We start from the raw sequence: 21,164 nt of genomic DNA, 5'->3' as shown, positions 1-21,164 counted from the left end.
CAGTTTAAAGTCGACCATTCTGTTTATCCTCCTGGAAATCCGCGCGTTATCATCTTCTCGGAAGTGAATGTTTCCACTTAATTCCCATCGAATTTACGATTATTCAATTTGGCAAATTAAGCAAACAATAAATAATACAGATGAAACATTAACTTGCTTCCTATACAATTTGTCGATCTTGTACTTAAAAATGATACAACATCGACAATTCTACTACTTTAAAGTAGACGATTCTTTTCAAAACCCTTACATACTGTAACCGATTAACAAAGATCTTATTCATGACTAAATCAAAATAAAAACTCATTTATTTCCTACTGAACACGGCTGAACAATGAAAAAAAAAGAGAAAAGAATTATTGTTCTGAGACATCTTTGCCAAAATTTTCTTTGTCAACGTTGGGTCATCACTTTCTACGTTTGCATAGTATACTCTTGTATACTGTAATTAAATGTTAAATTGTTAGCCAAGTGTCATATCTACAAGAATATTTTAAATTACAAACAAAATTTCCCTCTCTATCCTGTCCATTAAGAACTTCCATGTACACTAAGTTAAATTATACAATATATTACTACATATAATATAGTATAATTTGGAACATATACTGAGTAGACTGCGGATTTTCTGCATCAATAGCCAATAGGGATCTGTAAAATACAATAAGCAACAACACTTTCATTAGATTCAATATGATGCTTAAAGGGAGAAAGAAATTTCTACAGTTGCTCTTGTCTTTATGGATTACTTCAAACAATATCATTTTGCATAAAAATCCGCAGTTCAATAATGAGAATGTAAGTATAAATCACAACTATAAAACCTCAATGATTTCGGTAATAGTAAAACAAGACATCTAAAATCAGTCACTCGTATTTGGTAGGTTCTAGTGTCAAGTGAATAAATGTTTACAGTCTATTTTACAATTCACAATACGACTTTGTTCACCGAGCACGTCGTGTTATGAAATGCGCCTTCGGCAACGCAACCGGAACAGATTTAATTCCCCTCGATTAGATTGATCAGTTGCCCGAGCCCTTAACGAGAATTCTCTCAGCCGCCGGTTCGAAGACGAAATCCTCGTTAACAACCGCACGCCCGAACAATGAGTTCGCCGGCATCCTCGTTTCTCGGTGATTGCACATAAAGCTGCCATTATTAGAACTTCAGTGGGCGGCTGCTGCTTTTTCCAGCCTAGCGTGATCTTACGCACAATTCCGCTGGTGCATTCGCGTGCGTTTCGTCCATGTGGCTGCCAGTTGCACAGTCGTCGCGTCTTCCGCCGCGTTAATTGAAGTTACGCCGTGCAAATTGGCGAAGAAGTGATAGTGATTCTAGTCGCTTATTCATTACAGACCTGCGATACAAATTATCGTTTGGCTAGTTACCGACTGGATGGTGTTGTGTGGTGAATGAAAATGGGGAATTCTCACGTACATCCAGACACAATACACTTACAATTCCCTGCAAGCTACACATCATCGAGTCGTTGTTTTTGAAGAATTATTCGCGTGTTCCTTCGCTTGCCACGGCCGAAAATGAAATCAGAAATCCTTGTGTGACGAAGAACCCAACGATCGAACGATGTTTCGTGAATCTCGAGCTGAGCAACTTTACTGAGACTTCATTGGTTTCATCATGAAACGATTGAAGCTGCTCAGTGTTCTCCTGACCACGTGGTTGCTGGGCACAATCGCGACTAAATCGAGGGTGACGGAGTTTCTGCAGAGTCTGCAAGAGTACGAGATCGTCTATCCGAGGGTGATTGTCAATGAGAACGCTCGTGGACGAAGATCAACCGTGGAAAGGAGTGATGAGGAAGGAACAGTGATCATCGAAATCAATAAGTGGACATTGAAGACAGTGGTGAACGATAGACTGATACTTGATTCGAACTTCAAAGTGGATTGGGTCTATTCGGACCGGACGCAGTCTGAAGTTTATGGGGACATATTGGGTTGTCAGCTTCGGCAGGGTAGTCTGGATAGAGGCAACGGTTCTTTGGTAGTTGTGACATTATGTGAGAAGGAAGTGTATGCAATGATGGTGACCGAAAGAGCATCCTTTTTCGTGGAGCCTCTGGTGGATGGAAGACATGTGATGTACGAGTCATCAAAAGTCAGACGGTGGTCAGCGAAAGGAGATTTAGACATTGTGTCTCTCGAGCAAGAAACAGTGGCAGGTCTCTAGCGTTTGTGATAATAAATTAGAAACGTGACACATGAACCACTAAATGAAGCGAAGAATTTACATAGTTGGAATTCATTTAAATACTTAAAAAAATTAGATATTTGAAGTATCATTTAGGAACAGCGATATACATACATCGCTTGGTGGATATACTTTCAGTTCATTATCTTCACTTGTATCTTTTCAGTATTACAGACTCAACTACTCTACTAAGTTAACATTATTTATTTCTTCCTTATTGATTTTTCTAATGGACAAAATAAACGAAGTATGGTGCACAATAATATTATTAATTTCTTCCGTACACACTTTTACTATTACTATTAACACTCAAATAGATTTAATATGTATTCCACATAGATTAATATATTTCTTGACAAGTACTAAGAATTGACAAATAAATCGAATTATTAGAATATTATTTCATTATTACTTATCGAGGCTTCGTTCCGTGTGATTCAATATGGCGGATCACGGACTCATTAAAATGAGGCTGTATTAACGCAATAGAATTGCGTAACTCAGTGAACAATTATTAACTAGATGGTCCGCATAGCTCGAGTTACGATGGAATTTCATACGTGTACGCGAGAAATTCGACGGGTGCATAGTTCACGAGCTAATTAAATGATCTACCCATTAAATATAATTAATTCCTTAATGGTTCGTGTAAACAATTTCTTTACAATTGCAGGACTCAAGCATGAAAATGGAAAACCAAAACGTAGGAGGCGAGATTCTACAAATCATTACACACACGAGTTCTATAATCTATCGAATGATATGTTCGATATGGATTACCCAGAAGTTGAAAAATTAGTTTTATACGATGACAAAGATGAGATATCAAGCGAATATAATGACACGCTAATGGAAGAATTGCTGGTCAATGAAAAGTCGAAGGATCTTAGTTATTTTTCCGGTCCCTTCTGGCAGAGAAACAAAATACCAAGTGAGTGAATAGTTGTTTTGAATTTGATTTTAAATTGAACCACTATAATTTAAAATGTGGTTCGAATATGTAATTATTGATGTAAATTGGATAGCTGGAACTTCAATTTGAACACTAAAACTTGCAGTCTACTGCTAAATTATGAAATCAAACTATGTTTGATTTTATAGTAAATAAATAATACTCTATACAAATAAATACACGAGATACAATTTTATTTTCCATGTAGCCACTGAAATTTAAGTTTTATATTTGAGATTTTTTTAGTTACTTTTGTACACTCTTCAAGTAATTATTACATTCATTGTTATTAAACTAAAATAGAAACTGAATTATAGAAATTGTTCGTGTGCAATTGACACAAGTTTTAATTTAAAAAACAATTACGTATGGTCACTTTATATGGGTACAACTGAGTATTGAAATTTCAAATTAAATTTTTTTAATGTATTTCTAGAAAAGAAAACGATCATCAAGGAATCGTCACCGCGTTGGCTCGAACTCGGAATAGCTGCCGATTATTCCGTAGTGGATTTCCATGGAAGTCGTGTACAACAATATATTTTAGCTCTCCTGAATATCGTAAGCAAACACAGAAGTTTAACGTTCAATGAATTTTCTTGAAGAATATTTGCATAAATCTTGTGCATAAAAATGTGTGTTTCTGTTCTCTCTTATTACAATTGAATTATAAAACAATAGATCACGAAACCTATTTAAGATTTTTGATTATAGGTCAGCGCTATTTATATGGATCCATCGCTCGAATCAAATATGGTTTTAGTGATCGTACGAATGATTTTATACGCAGAAAAGAGAGACAGTTTGGTAAGTGGACAAAATATTTTTTACTCTCATTGTTCCCAACGAAATAGTTAAAAGCAGTGCAAAGTGGAAGGTTATCCTTTGAAAGCAGAAAACAAAAAGTAACAATATCTCGAAGTCCGTTTCGGGTCGTCACTATGAGGATAACCCAGAATTTTGAATTTATTTTCCGTTTGCAATAAAGGAACATGGTTCTGTTGCATTCATTTTATTATTACCTATTCGTATACAGTGCGAAATAACTTTTTTATAATTGGCTCAGTAATATTCAGAGAAATTACTTTATTGTACACGATAATATTAAACTAATTATTTTCACTGCTGATTTATATTCTTCTCTTGCACATTGCTACGCTACGGCTTTTAACCTTTCGCCCATTAACTAATTAATGCTCTTTAACCAACCGTTGCTTTTTTACTTTATCAAATAAATGAACAGATATTTCACAGTTATTGTCATAGTGATTTATAATAAGAATAAGAATAGATATACCCTTCTCATGAAAAAGTTTTTTCTAATGGTGTACTTTAACAGTGTACGGTACATAATACTAGCACAGCGAAATGATTAAATCATTAGGTTTGTATATTTTAAGTGTTTTATATAATTCGTCCCTTTTTCCAACTATTTATAGTTTCTTGTATAGATCTGCAGTGCTAACTACCTCCTTTCTTTACTCTAGTACGACCTTCTTTGGAACAATTACTGTATTCATAATTGAAACCTATATAATCCTGTCCTAGTAAAGGAAATGTAGAAACTTGCAATTATAAGAGGAAAATTATAACATTAAAGTCGTTCCCGTACTTATGGCCGGTACTGTCTACATACATATATTTGGGGATTTATCGTTTCATTTTATAATTTGATGAATTTATCTTTAAACCAAAATTCAACAAAGAGACATATGGTGTATATATTCGGAGAGTATACAATTTAGACAAATGTCGGGATATTACTACGTTATTAAAAATTGTGGATTTTATGTCATTATAGCCTACACAAAGCTTTGTGAAGTATAATAAAAAACAAAACTTTTATCAGATGCAACGAGTTTTCTATTTTATTTTCAACTCAATAAGATATTTAAGAGAAAAAAGGAACTTCTATATTTCCATCTGTCTTTACGAATTACTTTAGAAAATGTGATTTTGCCCCAAGAATCCGCAGTCTAATTAACTATTAATAATGGAACAGGTTCACCGAGGCGATGCCAGGCGATCTCTTGAAAACGTTAACAGATGGAATAGGAAAATGTTGTCGTCTGCAAACGTAAATCACGACGTTGCGATATGGCTGACACGTTTAGACATCGGAGGCCCGTCTGGATACGCGCCTGTCTCTGGAGCGTGCAATCCTGCGAGATCCTGTGCCTTGAATCGAGACGAAGGCTTAACCAGCGCTTTCATCATTGCTCACGAGGTCGCACATATGTAAGTGTTCCACAAATCTGGCTAAACCTTCATTTATATGGCAGAACTCTGACTTCGACCGTTGAAATTTAAATTCGAATCTGGATTTGACGCTTAGAATTTTAATTTACATTCCATGAAGCATGTTAAATTGTACTGTTATAGAGCATGTTGATATTACGAGCGTAGGGTAATTGCAATATAACCATGCGAATGTTCTTATAACGAATCGAACTGCACCGTTTGCAATTCACTGACCAGGAGTCACCTCAACCCTTGTGTAGGCAGCGGGGTAACCAGGTACCCATTTCTAAATTTACTTTCTCAATTTTTTATGTTTTTGTCTAAAACAGCACTTGGTATATTATTGGAAGGGAAAACTAACAGTTTTGGAAAAGTATGAAAGTAAAATTATCTATGTTTATCTAATCTGTCCGAATAGAAGTATTCCGATTGCTCAATAACCATGGATATTTTGGTCGTCTACACAAGGGTTAAAAAATGGATTTTAAGTTCGTGACATCAAAAGGGTCGACAAAGAAATTACCAAAAATTTTGACGCGAGGATACTGTAATTAAAGTGAAGTACACCCAAACAGAAAAGCGATAAGCTTGGAAATACGAGCTAAAACATTTGTGTTTCATTGTTATTGCAAGGATACATTGGGATTAGACGTCGTCCCTCTATTATTGTGCACATTATTCTAATGTGTAAACGCTCTATTAAATCGTTTTCGGCCACATGATTCTTAACACTACATTGCGCTACCATTATTAAAAGCCTGCTTACCGCTACCATTGTTACTACCATCATTAGCATATTTTAAACAGTCCATTTTAAGTTTTTCTAGTATTTCCATATTAGCAGATTAAAAATAACGAGAACTTTCCATAGATTAGCATACAAAAATCGCTACTAGAATTACCTATCATGCTCCCTAAAAGTTACAATGCTACTTTAAATAAAAGTAAACAACATAAGTACGTTTAAAAAACGGGGCAATAGTGAACTAAAATGTTATATGTACTACTTAAATAAATATCAAATATGCAGTAGGTGAGAAAGTACAATGTTTGGTTCAATTACTATTTTAATCTTCGGTTTCAATTCATATTGAACCAGTTGTGATGTTTAATTGAACAGCGTACAAACATATTTTCCATAGTTTAGGATTAACTCACGATGGGGACGAGTCTGCCGGAAACACTTGCAGGGACGAAGGATCACGAGGAAGCGTGATGGCGCCCATGGTCGCCGCAACGTTTCATCATTTCTATTGGTCCTCCTGCTCAAAGAAGGAATTCCATCGAAGGATCAAGTAAGAAAAATCATATTTCTCGAACAACATCCCTTTGTCGAAAGATATATTGCTGATTTAGACATTTGCAGACGGTGGTCCTGCTTATTAAACAAACCAACGTACGACAGTTCCACTCCTCTGAAGGCTACAATTCGAGAAACTTTTACAATGGACGAACAATGTCGAATGGAATTTGGCGATGGGTGAGTCTTTCTTACTCTCTTTAATTGATGCAACATGTCGTGGGTGTACTGGAGAAAGATGTTAAGTTAAAAACTGCCAATTGTTACTTTATGGTGACAACAAATAGAAATTAACCCTCCACATAATTGTTATATACACTAATTAATTATTAGTGTAAGTATTCTAAGAGCGGGTAGAAAAACGAAATTCTGACTATCTATAACATATTTTAGAAGTCGATATAAATTGAACTTAAATATTTAGTCTTCTGTATTGATACATTAAGAGACGCAAGTTTTCCAAAAACCAAAACAAAAGAGGAATTAAACGTAGCAACCACAAAGAATTATCAGAAAATTTGTAAACGAAGCATTCTCACAGAGCGTACGTGACCGGTTAAGTGTAAACAATAACATAGGAAATAAAGGATTTTCTACTAAATTAAGTTATTTATTCTCGATCTGTGACATGTAAAATATATTAAATAGAAACTTAATTCAGTTCCTGAGAAACTATACATGGTGACTTTTTACCATTACTCCCCCTACCCCCCTCCAAAATGCGGACTGGCTACCCCGTCCAAAAATGATTGAAATATGTAAAAAAAAAACATTCGTCGGTTAGTAGAATCTTATGTTATAAGCAGACTGCGGAAATTTAGGCAAATTCATAATTTCCGATATTAATATCTAAAAATTCAAATGTAACACAGTTTCGAATTCAGTACTAGAAACTTTATTACGTTAATAATAAATATATAAATAGTATAATATTTATTAAACCTTTATCTTATTGTATTTTCAAAGTTAAGTGATGCCATAAATGCATAAATTTCCGGAGTCTAGTTGTAAGAAATAAATACTTGGGCCGAAATTCAATACCCGACTAAATACAAAAAATACAGTACTATATTACTGCAATCAGTTGGGGTACCTCGGAACAGGCCACTCCGCGAACGTAAAAAGTAGCCTATTCGCGGACACCACTGTATTATTGAATTAATCGATAAATGCAAAATGTAACATTAAGTATTTTATTTTGAATCAGGTACGAACTTTGTAAGAGCTTCGATGTTATGGAGCCGTGTACTCGTTTATGGTGCGGTAATAGGAATATTTCTGAAACGTGTAAGACCAAGAAGGGACCACCATTGGAAGGTACATTGTGCGGTGTATCGAAGGTTAGTGAACTATGACATAATTTGGTACCATGAAATAGCATAATGGCGACTGATTTATTCTGATTTTTTCACGATAATTTCAGTGGTGTATAAACGGTCGGTGTCAGTCATCGAAGAGGAAAAATTTTGATTTTGGAATAGCGTTAAATAAACCCAGAGATGGAGGTTGGAGTCCGTGGAGTCAATGGGAGAAATGTTCGAGGACCTGTGGATTAGGAGTGCAATGCCGAACACGAAAATGTAACAAACCGCTGTTAGTAATATTAACTTAGCACTTAAATATACGGTTGATGGAAAATAAATGGCCATTTCATGCAAAAAGATAGGGAACAATATTAATGTATTTACACGGTATGCCCCAAAAGTTACCAAACTGAAATTAAAACAGCAGTTTAATTTAACAGCAGCATGATGGTACCTTTTATCATCAAATATTAAAAATTGTTTTCTTTTAAAGTGATATAGGATGTTCCTAATAATCATAGAAACATTGAAAATGGCACTGATTTTTCTTCAAGATGGTAGAAAGAAAACGATCGATACTTTTGGCGTTACTTGTCATGAGTTTACACAACATCTTGGTGTCAAAAGGTATCTCACAGTTTGATTGGCCTCCGTATTCGTCTAATTCAACTATATTAAACTAATTCCTGTTATCAGCACTTGAGGAGAAAACTACTTTCAACAAAAGCTGATGAAACGCGTAAATACCATACGAAAGTCTTGTTGTTTTAACTTGAATTCGGAAACTTTTGGAACAAACCGTGTATATCAATACGAATAATGTCTCTATAGAACACTTTGTAGATAAATTGCATACATAAAATATCTTACGTATTAGTATCAATCACATTTTATTCATATCTTTTAATGGCATTGAAGTATAAATCATTCATTAGATATTTTGTGATAGTAGAACTGACAAGACAGTCGAAATGATGGGTACGTAAATTCGTGTAAAAACTATTAAAATATTATAACAGAGCTTTACTGAGATTTTTTGAAATTTTCATTGTAGTATGTAAATAAAGAAATTAATTAGTTTCTAAATTTATGTATTTTTAACAATCTTTCATTATTATCAAATAAGTAATAATCATTAATTAAGTGGATAAAATAATTCAACTCCAGATGTACAAAATATACGAAATACTCTATATAAATGTATATTAATATTAGTAACTTTTTCTTGTACAGTCTTATAGCGATAAAATTAATGTCACTATGAATTATGTGAAATATTAAGAACTAAATGTCCTGTATATTAATATATACAATTACTTTATGGAGCACATTACAGATGTTTGAGGTAAATCAAATACTCTCTAAACTGATTTCAATGATTTCTTCCTTTGATAGTTCGTAGTTGGTCAAGATTAATGAAACATTCGTATCACGATAATTTAGGCATCCTATAGGTTTACGATATTAATTTCTTGTTCAAATATTTTGCTGTTTATTATTCACCAACCTAACAGGAAAAAGTGATACTAGAACAAAGATTTATTTTCTTTCGCTAAGTGTGCTCTTTCCAGGAAAAAGATGATGTAAGTATTGATCCCGTTTTCTCATTTTCTCTGTAAGGCCAGCCCATGGCGGAAAATACTGTTCGGGTCCGAGCGACGACTGCAAACTCTGCGATCTACCGAAATGTTCAACGTCGATCGATCTCAGGGCTCAACAGTGTTCCAAGCTCGACAGTGTTATGCACAATGATAGAATTCGGTTGAAAAACAACTTGTACACTTGGTTACCGTACGAGTCGAAGCAGGAGAACTTAAAGTGTCAGTTAATTTGCAGGAGCAAGGAGACAGGCGAACTATTTTACTCGAGGAAAAACCTGATCGACGGAACACCGTGCTCTTATGGATCCACAGATATATGTATACAGGTGATTTCAATCATAAAAATAGAACAATTTCATAAAAAATGTCACCATGACAGGAATATAAGCTTTTCTGCATAAAACATGATTCATTCAATCAATAGAAAATTTCAAATTTAATCGCAGAAATTGGAATTTGAATTTCATTGCGTAAAAGTTACGATTAAAATTAAATTTGATTCTGATCTTTGTACGTCGAATTTAACAGTTGGAATTGAAATCTGAATTTGACCCGCCACATTTAAATGTAAAATCGACCACGGAAATTTAACCTTCGTGTACTGCGCGGGTCAATTTGACTCGAAGCCAATATTTGATTCTTAATTATATTTGTTATTACAGAAATTTTTATATTAATTAGATACCAATAGCTTACATATACAGGGTGCCTCACCCAACATGAGCAAACTTTAGTGTCTCATTTGCTTTTGATTTGTAGAACATGTATTTTAATAAATGCTCAAAGTGATGTCCATCAACTTCAATACATTTGTGCATAAATCCCTCTGTCGTAGTTATTTTACTATTTAAATCTACTCTCGTACATTTGTGGATTTTTGGTACTGAAGGTCCCATGAAGGTCACACTATTACAAATCATTGAATTGGCCTTTATCACAACTATTATGCCATGCTGATAAAAGTATGTAGTTCCATTTAAAAAACCATCGATGACCTTAAAATTTTGAAAATTATGACCTTGAGAACAAATTTTTGCTTATCATAATATTTACTCCTTCCAACCAAATAGTACTTTCCCCTCACATATTTTTGTATCTTCAAAAACAAGTGAGATATTGAAGGTGCTCACGTTAGATGGAACACCCTGTATTATAATCTAGTGATAGGCAAATATATTTCCTTAATTCGTTTTTAATTCTGGTCCGATTTAATTCAAGGAATAATAATGCAATAGTTTGTTGAACAGTCCACAAAGGTTAAATTCTACAGCATGCACTTTAACACTTAATTCGAACCAGAGAAATACTGTTCACAGGGCGAGTGTCATAAACTTGGTTGCGATAATATCTTCGGATCGAAGAAACTGTTGGACCTATGTGGAGAATGCGACGGAGACAATTCCACCTGCGAGAATGTCATCAGCAAGTTCCAGCGAAAGCTTCGCAGAGGTCAGTCCAGTCACCGTTCAAATTGAGTTATTAGAAGTGCCGACCAAGTTCCCGTCAAAGTCAGATGGCTAGGGTGGAGTAACATCCCTAATTAGTTTAAAGCAGAGGAATGTCGTGAGTAAGAGAGAGAGGGAGGGAGAAAAGTGATTAGTTATTAGCCGGGTCGCCTGAGAGGAACGAGACTCGGAGTCTTCGTTTTTCTTTACAATTTCTGGGCATACAATAGTTACGACGAAACGAGCAACTTACATTCGCAGAAAATAAATCACACCCCGGCTGCAATACTGCCGCAAGTCAATAGTGCATAATTTTATAGAAGAGCTTATCAAAGTTTTAGCATAACATTAAAATATCTGAAATAAATGTCTATCAGTATCCCTCTACTAGAGAAAAGTAGGAGGTAGAGTTGTGCCAGGTTTGCAGCATGCAGAAATTTGTATTTACAGTCTTGCGACACATAAAACTAGAAATTCATATCTTTTTAGCTATTGCGGTATTGCACTCGGGGGTCGGGGTGCGAAATGGTCTCTTTACGCTGCATCTACACTGTATACAGCATAACACGTTATACAGTAAATCCTCGATGAGTGTTCGAAGGAATATTAAGGAATATTAAGTACTTCATAAACTAATCTCTATACGTGACAGAAGCAAATATCATTGGCCACAGAATTCCAAGCTCTAACACTTGTGATAAACGTCATTAACTTAGATTAAACTCCTTGTTAGTAACGAGGAGCCTTCGAACACTTATCGAGGCTTTACTGTATAGCGAAGTTATAAAATTTGTTAGATAAATAGGCACAAAAATGTTATATAACATGATGTTACATAACATTCTTTGTGTTATATAACAAGTTATATGCTATCCATCAAGTGTAATGCCATTATTAGAAATAATGAGAGACAAAATGTTGTGCAAACTTGTTACATCCTTGTCTAAAAAGTATAATCTTGTAACAAGTTATAAAAATATGTCGCATATATAACAATTTGTTACGTAACACTGTTTTCCTATACAGGGTGTCTTAGCTAACTTGATCACCTCGAATAATGACTCAACGGTACACTTTATGAAAATTTTGAGTTGTGGAACTTACATGGCAGAAAGGTGCACGTCTTATAAGGTACATGCTATTTTCGTGGGTGGGCGCATTGCAGAGATTTCAAGATCACCTTGAATTTTTTACAGAATGACCTACCTTTTGTACCGTAGATCGATAGAGTATTAAATTCTGAGTAAAAATATGTTGACCTTCATACGTTTTAAACCTAATAGTTAACAAGATATTTACAAAACAATTTCAGTAATTTTCAACTCAACTTCAATACAGTGATTATTTTGTAAATATCTCGTTAACTACTAGGTTTAGGACGTATGAAGGTCAACACATTTTTACTCAGAATTTGATACTCTATCGGTGTATGGTACAAAAAATACGGCATTTCGTAAAAAAATCAAGGTGATCTTGAAATCTCTGAAATTCCCCCACCCACGAAAAAAGCACGTACAATATAAGATGTGCCCCTTGATGCCTTTTAAATTCTACGCCCAAAATTTTCATAAAGTATACCGTTAAGTCATTATTCCAGATGATCAAGTTAGCTAAGACATCCTGTATAGTGTACACACAGCTTTGGTCTAATATAAATTCTCGTAGATATAGGACGTTTCATTTATCTTCGCACTTTTCGACACAGAAATTCTCGACATTAGCATACAAATACTTACAGCCCTCCTATAACACGGTCTTTTCAGAACATAGTTCTGATGTAACACTATCGAAAAATTACGGAACACCATCCTACAACATAGTATTTTTGTAACACGCTTTTCATATAACATAGAAAACTTGCGCGAAACTCTTCTATACTCCAAACATGTAACCTTCATATTGCACTGCCTTTTTCGTACCACTGATTCGCAAAAGTTTTAGTGAAATGTAAGGAAGATTGAAAATGTGTGTAGAATAATAAACATGCATTCTCGGAGTTTCGTTTAACACGGCCCAAATCAATGGTATTATTGAAGGGTTACCTGTATTTGTAGCTAGTGGGGTTGATTGGATAACAGACCGAAGTTCCAACTCCTACTGGTGGACGTTGAACAGCACCGACAACAGCTTCCACCAGGTCTTGGCCAAAAATTGACGAAGTTTGGCCAGTTCTTTGTAACTTTCGAACTAGATGTACCATAGCAACGTCTGGGTCACATAGGTCACTTGCTCAAAGGTACCTTCCCGAAGTTCGTTTTGTTTAGTTTAGCCAAGATTTACAATTAAAATCTGGATGACTTGGCTCTGCTCCGGTCAATGTTACAGAAAATAACTAAGTGTATTGGAAAAATTTCGTCCTTTTATACCTGTCTCAGTTTATGCCCCTACTACCACCGTTCGCATTGTTTTGTAACACTTGGTACCTGTAGCGCCGACCCGACGATTGCAACGATAAAAAAAACATAGCATTCCATTAAAAAAAATAGAGATGACCTTGAAATCTCATCTATGTCTTCATCAACGCAGAAAATGTCTGTGTCACAATATGCCCCCCTCTATACCGTGTAAGTTTTGTATATAACATTTTTTCATATTATCACAAATAACGGCAATATTCAAAGTGGACATAGTTATTGCCCCACCCTGTATAAAATGTCTTACACACATGTCATGTCCTGTTACAGGATATTCCATTTAAGTTCTTCTTTTTTAAAGTACTTCCAGAAAGTCGTTATCATACATTATGGGAAGTTCTTTGTACACCTGTACAAGGGTGATTCATCTAACTGGACTACTTGAAATTAGATGTAAAATATTTTTTGTACGAAAAAGTGTATGAAGCAACAGTTGCCTGATTCCAAAGGGTACATACATTACAATAATTATTTTTTTCAACATTGTTCACACATAAAGTTTCGAAGGTTACCATTATTTTGTCTAATGGAATACCCTACATTTCTTTATCGAAATTGAAAGAGTATTAAAAGCTGAGTAAATAAATAGGCAGTTATTGAAATATAAATAATGAAAGTTTTGTTATAAAAAGTGTTATGAACTATAATATTTCAAAGAACAATCGTGCATTTATTGCCAACTTAACGTTTTCTATTATTATGCGACAATGTGTGGAACAGACCTGGATATTTCAATAATTATTTAAATAAGAAATTCTCCCACGTAATCATAAGTTAAATATTTTTCTTCTGAATCCGTGTCAAATAAAGAATGGATTAGAAATAATGAAACGGAATGCTCCTCTGTTACAGAAGTGACTCGAATCGCTATAATACCTCGAGATGCTCACACTTTGCAGATGAATATTACGTTACTGGGTGATCAGTTCTTTTATGAAGATAACTTGACGATTGTAGTCGGCGATGGACGAAGAAGGCGAAACGTGCAAGAGAATTTAACTTCTCGTAAGGGAGACGTAACGATTGTACAAGGCGCAGCCTTTCGAACCCAAAAACGTAATAACACATACTCTCTGAAAGCAGACGGCACTGCTTTCGAAGACGTTGTGATTTTAGTAAGACATATACGAATTTTCAATTAGTCGAATTGTAAGAAAAACTTTCTTCCTTTGCAAACAAACGATTCTTAAACTCGACCATTGGTATTTCAGTTTGAGCTATAAAATTTCAAGGAATTACATATTTAACCGACAATCTTTGAATCCTTTTTCGGTTTGGACCTCTGAAGTTCTTTTTTGATTATTAATATTTAAATTGGAATTTGATCGTTGAAAGCTACATACATTGAATTTGCATTTGATCGTTGAAAGTTTACATTGCATTTGAATGTGACCGTTTGCATGTTAATTTAATTATTGCTATTTATATTTTAATTTAAATCATACCGTTTCAATTCTAAACTTGTATTCAGACTCGGATGAAAATATTTCATAACATTTTAAGGAATTTTCTGTTTCACGACATACGATTTTTCTTCGGATAGGTCGTAGCATCAGGAAATATCGTAGAGCAAGGGATCTCCGTGGCAGTTTCCGTGCAATATTTTTTAAATCGCGACGACAGGAACGCAAAGAACAGATACGTGTGGTTATTCGGGGGTTGGAGCTTTTGTTCGGTGAGTTGCGGTGGTGGAACGCGTCAGAAAATGATAGTCTGCAAGGACGAGCAAACTGGAAGAATAGTTTCACGGAGAAAATGTCCGTTGACCACCAAGCCGAGTCAGGAAATAGAAAAATGCAACGTTTTCAGGTATTAAAACATTCGAAACCTCTCATTTCAAAAAAGATATTATATTTCATACGTTTATTCATTTTTTACTCTTTGAATAATCAATGCTTCGCACAGCTGTAGCTTTAAATGGCTACCAGGGCCATGGGAAGGCTGCTCACATGTTTGCGGTAGCTTCGGTATTCAATTACGACAAGTTTACTGCGTCCATTCGGAATTTAATGGAACCGAGGTGAACAGGAATAACGAATTAGAAGTTTATCGAACGATGGTGCAACCGTCCATTTGCAAAACCACATCTATGCCAGAGAATACTCGAAAATGCAATAGGATTCCTTGTCCAGGACGTTGGATTTTTACGGATTGGTCATCGGTAAGAAAAAATTCTATGCACCCGAAATCGCTTGCTCGCGATCCCTATGGCCAAACAATTTTCAAGGCATTACGATACGAAGTGTGACCATAAAGTTTCGAGACTGATTCATTAAAATATTTTGTTTTTAAAATTTAACAGATATGAAGCTGTCATCTTCAAAATAGTCCTGTGTAATAGTCCCTCAAGATAGTACTAAGAAAATTAATTGGAACAAAATTATTCTCGATACTTTATTGGCTAATCTCATATACTAGATTGTTGCATGAGCAGTCCGTCATTTTTTCAGTAGAAAAGAAAGAATGTTATTCTATCCGAAAAAACTGCCCTTCAAAATAATATTCGGGAAATACGACCATTGTCAAGATATTATATACACTGCAAATATCTTTGTATAAATTAAAATTCTCGTCGAATGCATTCATACAATGCATTCATACTTTTTCTTTACTAGTCCAATAACTGTTAACCCTTTAACCGGAGAAAGAATTTTCGCATGCTGTACTGTAGAATATTTGACTTTAATAAGCTACTAAAAAATCTAATTTTTAAATTTAAGTATACACAAAAAGCGTGTTGTTTTCTTATAATATTATTAAAATGAAGTGATATAATGACCATTTTTGTGATGTCAAATTATCTAGTACCGACTTATCGCGACGGATAGTTCCGCTCTTTCCATTTAAGGGGGGAATCCTATTGTTCGGATGAAAAACTCGATTTTTTTACGAAATCCTTTAATTTAATGTTTCAAGAATATCTCCACAAAATTTCATGTCGAAGTTCGTAAAACTTTCGGAGTTACATATGTGCTCTTAACCGACTCGAGCGCCGATATAAAGTTCATTACGGGATAAAACTTTAAACGCTATTTTTCCGAAACTGCTTTCTTTCGGGTGGTGTGCATGATATTTCTGAAACCACTGAACCGATTACCTTCAAATTTGGTCTGTATATTCAGCAAACATTACTTTATCATTTCATGAACCAAAATAATGATAAGTTATATATTTTTTTCTATATATAAAAAAATTGATGAATTTTGATAGCAAAAATTAAGGTTTTGATATGGAAAATCACCACTTCCTCCATAAATATTTCTTTTCTTTTGGTTCGTCATACTGAAACTACATATGTATAAAGTAAAACGCCGTTTCATTTTTCCGTTTAAGATTACTTGGAAGATAGATATGATGCACACCAACGGGCGACGAACTTTGCGTGGCGTGATGGTCGATCGTGCATAGCTTCTATATTTATTATTAAAAATTAATTTAAAAAAAAAAACTGTAACACCTTCAAAAATGAATAAAAGCATGGCACAAATTTCAAATGAATCGAATCGCTAGTTTCTTTTTAAAAAATTCACAAATTTTGCTATGTTTTTAGCCAGAGAAATAGGAATCTCCCCTTAGGGGGTTAATATGTTCACAAATTTCACATCCCTGTGTTTTCGTAGTGCTCGAAGAGTAATGGAAAAGGAATCCAGTCTCGAATAGCTAGATGCATTCCACCAGAGAACGAAACATTCTACAGTTGCGACGGCGCTACTGTGAAGACAGAAATACGCACTTGCACCAACCACGTCACACGTGCCATCGACTTTCCATCTCGTTGCTGGGGAGACAAAAATTGGTTTTGTTCTATATTCAGTTTCAAACGCTATTGCAACGTGCCAGAATTTCGAAGAAGGTGTTGTCGATCCTGCGAAGCAACCAGCCATCGACTTAAGCTGCAAGAAAAGGCCAGCCAAGTGGTTACTAATCTCTGAATAATTCTCCGAGAATTCTTTTTTATCGTATACCAGCATTCTACAATCAAGCAAATCCCGAGCTACGAAGTACTGAAGTTGGCCTGACTATTTCGAAGTGTATAGAGTTACAGGTTTCACTGCTTTTTATAGACTTTACTATTGCCCATATTTATTTCAATAAATGAAAAATTAAGTTGAAATAAATGTCTTTGGACCTTTATTATTGGAATGGGGGTGGCTGTACAGGGTGTCCCGTAACTGATGATACAATCACAAGATGGTGATTCTACGTGGACAAATAAAATAGCTAACAATATAGTTTGAAATATTTCACTATTATACTATATCCCGTCGGTGATTACAACTAAACTTCCATAGAGGCGTATTCGATTAAAATTGTCTTCCGTTGACGTAGAATTTATATCTTTCCAGTTACACGCGTCACGGAACATCCTGTATAAAAAAAAACTGACTTCACTAGGCATTGCATATAGTTCTTTTAATAAGAAAACACATGTGTTTATTAAAATTTTCTTTATTCCTTTTTAAAAGGTTCACAAATCGGTTCACTCTGTGCCTAGAATTCTGAAACACACCAGTATAGACATGGGTATTCGATTCAAAATTACAGTGGAAATGATTATTAGTCGCAATTCGTTGAATTAATGCCCTTACTACGTGCTCGTTTTTCATTTTCGCTCTACAAAGTTACAATAGTAATAAGTATTGTCTGATTTCCAAGTGGATCCACATTAGTTTTATTTCCTAGTTTTTTTAGGGGAGGGGGCGGGACAGGCTGTTGGTGTATCGTCCTGGCGAAACGTTCTTGAAAAAAATTGTCGATATGACACGATCCTTTCTGCTCGTAGTATGGTACTTGTGATATCGGCGAAAAAGTCTTAGCTTATCCTGATTATGTTGCGTGCACTTTAACACGTGCATTGATAATTACGCCATTTAATGATATCTATAATTATATGTTTCTATCACGTCGTAACTATATCATGTAAACCGTCTATACATTATATAATTCATATATAACTCTGGGTACAAATAATCTTTACAAAAATATTAATTTGGGAAGGCAAACTTTCAATTACAAATCCCTTACCAATACTCATGAATATAACAATAACATGGCTGTTGTTTTTTTCTTTATCTACAATACCAAACACAGACGGAAACCGTTGTTCTTCGAAGTATTTCACTCTGGTATTTTCTAATTAAAAATCTCGAGATTGGTACGAATCTTGATAAAATATTCATCATCCCAGATACATTGAAACCAAGACAAATGCGCTACAATTATCAATCGGAAGATTTCTTGAGTCACTGCCGGCTCGATATGACCTCCACTTACAATACACACGATCTCTGACCCTCGAACAGCTGCTTTTGATATTGACAAGCTACCCCCAATGGCTCCGGTTCAACAATTTGATTAGTAGCCATCGAGATTAGCTGTTTTCAAGCTCTGATACGTTACAACGTCCGCCAGACTTCGCCTTCGTGAATGGTATAATAAATAACTAATCGTTATCGTACACTACTTACACATTAGGTAACTTTACGTTAAGGTTTTTGGTAAAACCGACGATCAGGTTGCCCCTGAGAGCAACGTGTTTGACGTCGCGCGATTGGTTAAGAGGAAGACTGTTTTCTTTTTGTCCCTTATTATCGACGCGTGAACGAACGAAGTTTCGTCTATACTAACGATTTTAGTGCTTTGGTAGAATTAACCTGCGGTTCAGTAATCACGGCTCGTTGCTCATTCTCACAATCTTTCGACGTAGTTTCCCGGGAAAGTGCCGAAGTAGCCGGTTCTCTGACTCGAACCGACGTACCAACCGTCGTCACATTTTTCCATCACGTAGACCGTGTCTCCTTCCTTCAATTCGAGCTCATCCTCGTTCTGAGGTCTGTAAGGGTAAAGAGCTCGATACCTGGAAGAAAGGACAAGAGGTTATCCTACATTTTATATGTTTAGTTTTCAATTACAATTTAGTACCGCGGATAGTGTCGAATATACTGTTGATACAACGGTATAAAGCAGTAATGAGTAGACTGCGGATTTTTATGCAAAATGACAGTTTATAAAGTAATACATGAAGAAAGGAACTAAAGTAGCAATTTCTTTCTTCCCTTAAGTATCTCAATAGGTTAAGAATGATATCGATAACTACATTGCATCTGATGAAACTATTTTTTTATTTTATTTCATAGATCCCTATAAGCTGTAAATGCATAAAATCCGCAGTCTAGTGATGAGCAACCTTTTTTTGCTGTGGGCAAAAATTGAAAACCCATACATCCAATCGGGCTGCTGATACCGCAACCTTAAAAAGTCTAATTTATCAATTTAGAAACTATTGATTTACTTTACTTTTTATTTAATCTTTTACATTTTAGCTGACTAAAATGGGTTGTAGAAATAATTTCAATAAGCCACGGGTTGCTCATCAGTAGTGTAAATGATTCTCGTGCCACTAGGGCTGTTACATTGTCTTCTCGATAGTATATTTTCTACACAGTAAGAAATCGTCGTGACTTTCTACACTTTGCCCCTCACTTTTACCTTACTAAGAGTGAAAGTAGGAAAAATAGATACTAAATTTTAGGACTTTAATTCTTAATACGGAATCAAACATTTTTCGTATAAATAATTAAATATTACGCAATCATTTTTGCGAAACGAAAAGAACCTCTGAACAAGTAGGTACCAGAAGAGCTGTTTTGTATCGGATCCATTTTACAAAACTTTAATCACATTGAAACACTTTTCCTACTCTGTTTACGATTTATGATTTGATCTTGTTCGCAAGCAAAACGTAGCAACGGGGAGCGCTCTTGCTCGCCAGAAATTCAGTTGGATATGTCTGTTCTACACGATAACAGCTCGTCATTGGATTTACCTCTTATCGAGAAGATACTGTAATTCACAGGTTGTAGTGACATTTAAGTTGATTTGAATTATTAAACAAATATAGTAGCATCGCTGAAAAGTTAATTAATTAGTGATGAACCGATGTGGTTTTCCCATAACCACCACTTTTATCAATAACTAAGTAATTCTCAATAACATATGGTCTTGATGATGTACAGAAACGGACAAAAAAGTCACCACTTTTTCAATTTAAATTAGTTTCATTATTTTTTAAGTTCAACTTTAAACTTCAGTATGTGTGTAATATTTATTCTGATAGAGAATTAAGTGCTGTATAAATCCCAATATACTAAGGTTTTTAGTAGATGTTAAGAAATAATAGAAATATAGAGAATCAAAGAAACTTTTATGTTCGCTACTGTAAATGACAAACATAAGAAGTCAATCATTTTGTATGTTTTAACGTTTTCTAATTATACGGCAATGGAATATATTGCCAAGTAAAAAAATACTCATTTTGATGAAATATGTCGTTTTAAAGACTTTGTTGCGGATAACCGAGTGGTGATGATAAATAAGATAAACAAGAAAGGAGTGGAAGAAGGAACTCTCGTGCTTTGCGACAACGGTTTGTTTGTAGTTTCAGAGGGATTACGATATTTATAATACTTTCTTTTATGTAAACTTACGGTATCGGCTCGGAGTGTGTGTCGATGTGCAGTGCTTCGTTAAGTTGCGTGACATGCAATTTGCTCCCTCCCATACGTGGCTGAAAATTTTATAACGTAGAATGTAACATGACAAGAACTTTCAAGAAACTCAAGAATTTTTGCTTTAAAGACTACACAATATTATAAAGAGACTAATTTAAATTTAAAATAATATAAGGTGACGTTT

At 34.9% G+C, this 21,164-nt stretch overlaps 2 protein-coding genes across 6 annotated transcripts in view; one reads left to right on the top strand and one right to left on the bottom strand.

The window, feature by feature from the left end:
• Positions 1–1,639: 1,639 nt before the first annotated feature.
• Positions 1,640–17,401, top strand: LOC107190423 (A disintegrin and metalloproteinase with thrombospondin motifs 3-like). The gene is made up of 15 exons (XM_015579221.1): positions 1,640–2,176; positions 2,894–3,143; positions 3,601–3,725; positions 3,879–3,971; positions 5,167–5,402; positions 6,548–6,700; positions 6,772–6,885; positions 7,913–8,045; positions 8,129–8,298; positions 9,630–9,936; positions 10,927–11,059; positions 14,322–14,584; positions 15,013–15,278; positions 15,375–15,630; positions 17,090–17,401. The coding sequence occupies exons 1-15, from the start codon at positions 1,640–1,642 to the stop codon at positions 17,399–17,401; spliced, it is 3,348 nt and encodes a 1,115-aa protein (XP_015434707.1).
• Positions 17,402–17,902: 501 nt separating this feature from the next.
• Positions 17,903–21,164, bottom strand: part of LOC107190464 — a 57,568-nt gene continuing 54,306 nt past the window's right edge. For all 5 annotated transcript variants that reach the window (XM_015579266.1, XM_015579267.1, XM_015579268.1 and 2 more), the window contains 2 exons: positions 20,957–21,036; positions 17,903–19,326 (listed from right to left, as the gene is read on the bottom strand). In XM_015579266.1, coding sequence (XP_015434752.1) covers positions 19,158–19,326; positions 20,957–21,036 — 249 coding nt within the window. In that variant the 3' untranslated portion in view covers positions 17,903–19,157. The remainder of the gene's footprint in view (positions 19,327–20,956; positions 21,037–21,164) is intronic.

Source organism: Dufourea novaeangliae, unplaced genomic scaffold, assembly GCF_001272555.1.
Source record: "Dufourea novaeangliae isolate 0120121106 unplaced genomic scaffold, ASM127255v1 scaffold199, whole genome shotgun sequence".
Lineage (NCBI taxonomy): Eukaryota > Metazoa > Arthropoda > Insecta > Hymenoptera > Halictidae > Dufourea > Dufourea novaeangliae.
This window is presented reverse-complemented; position numbering and strand designations above follow the sequence as displayed.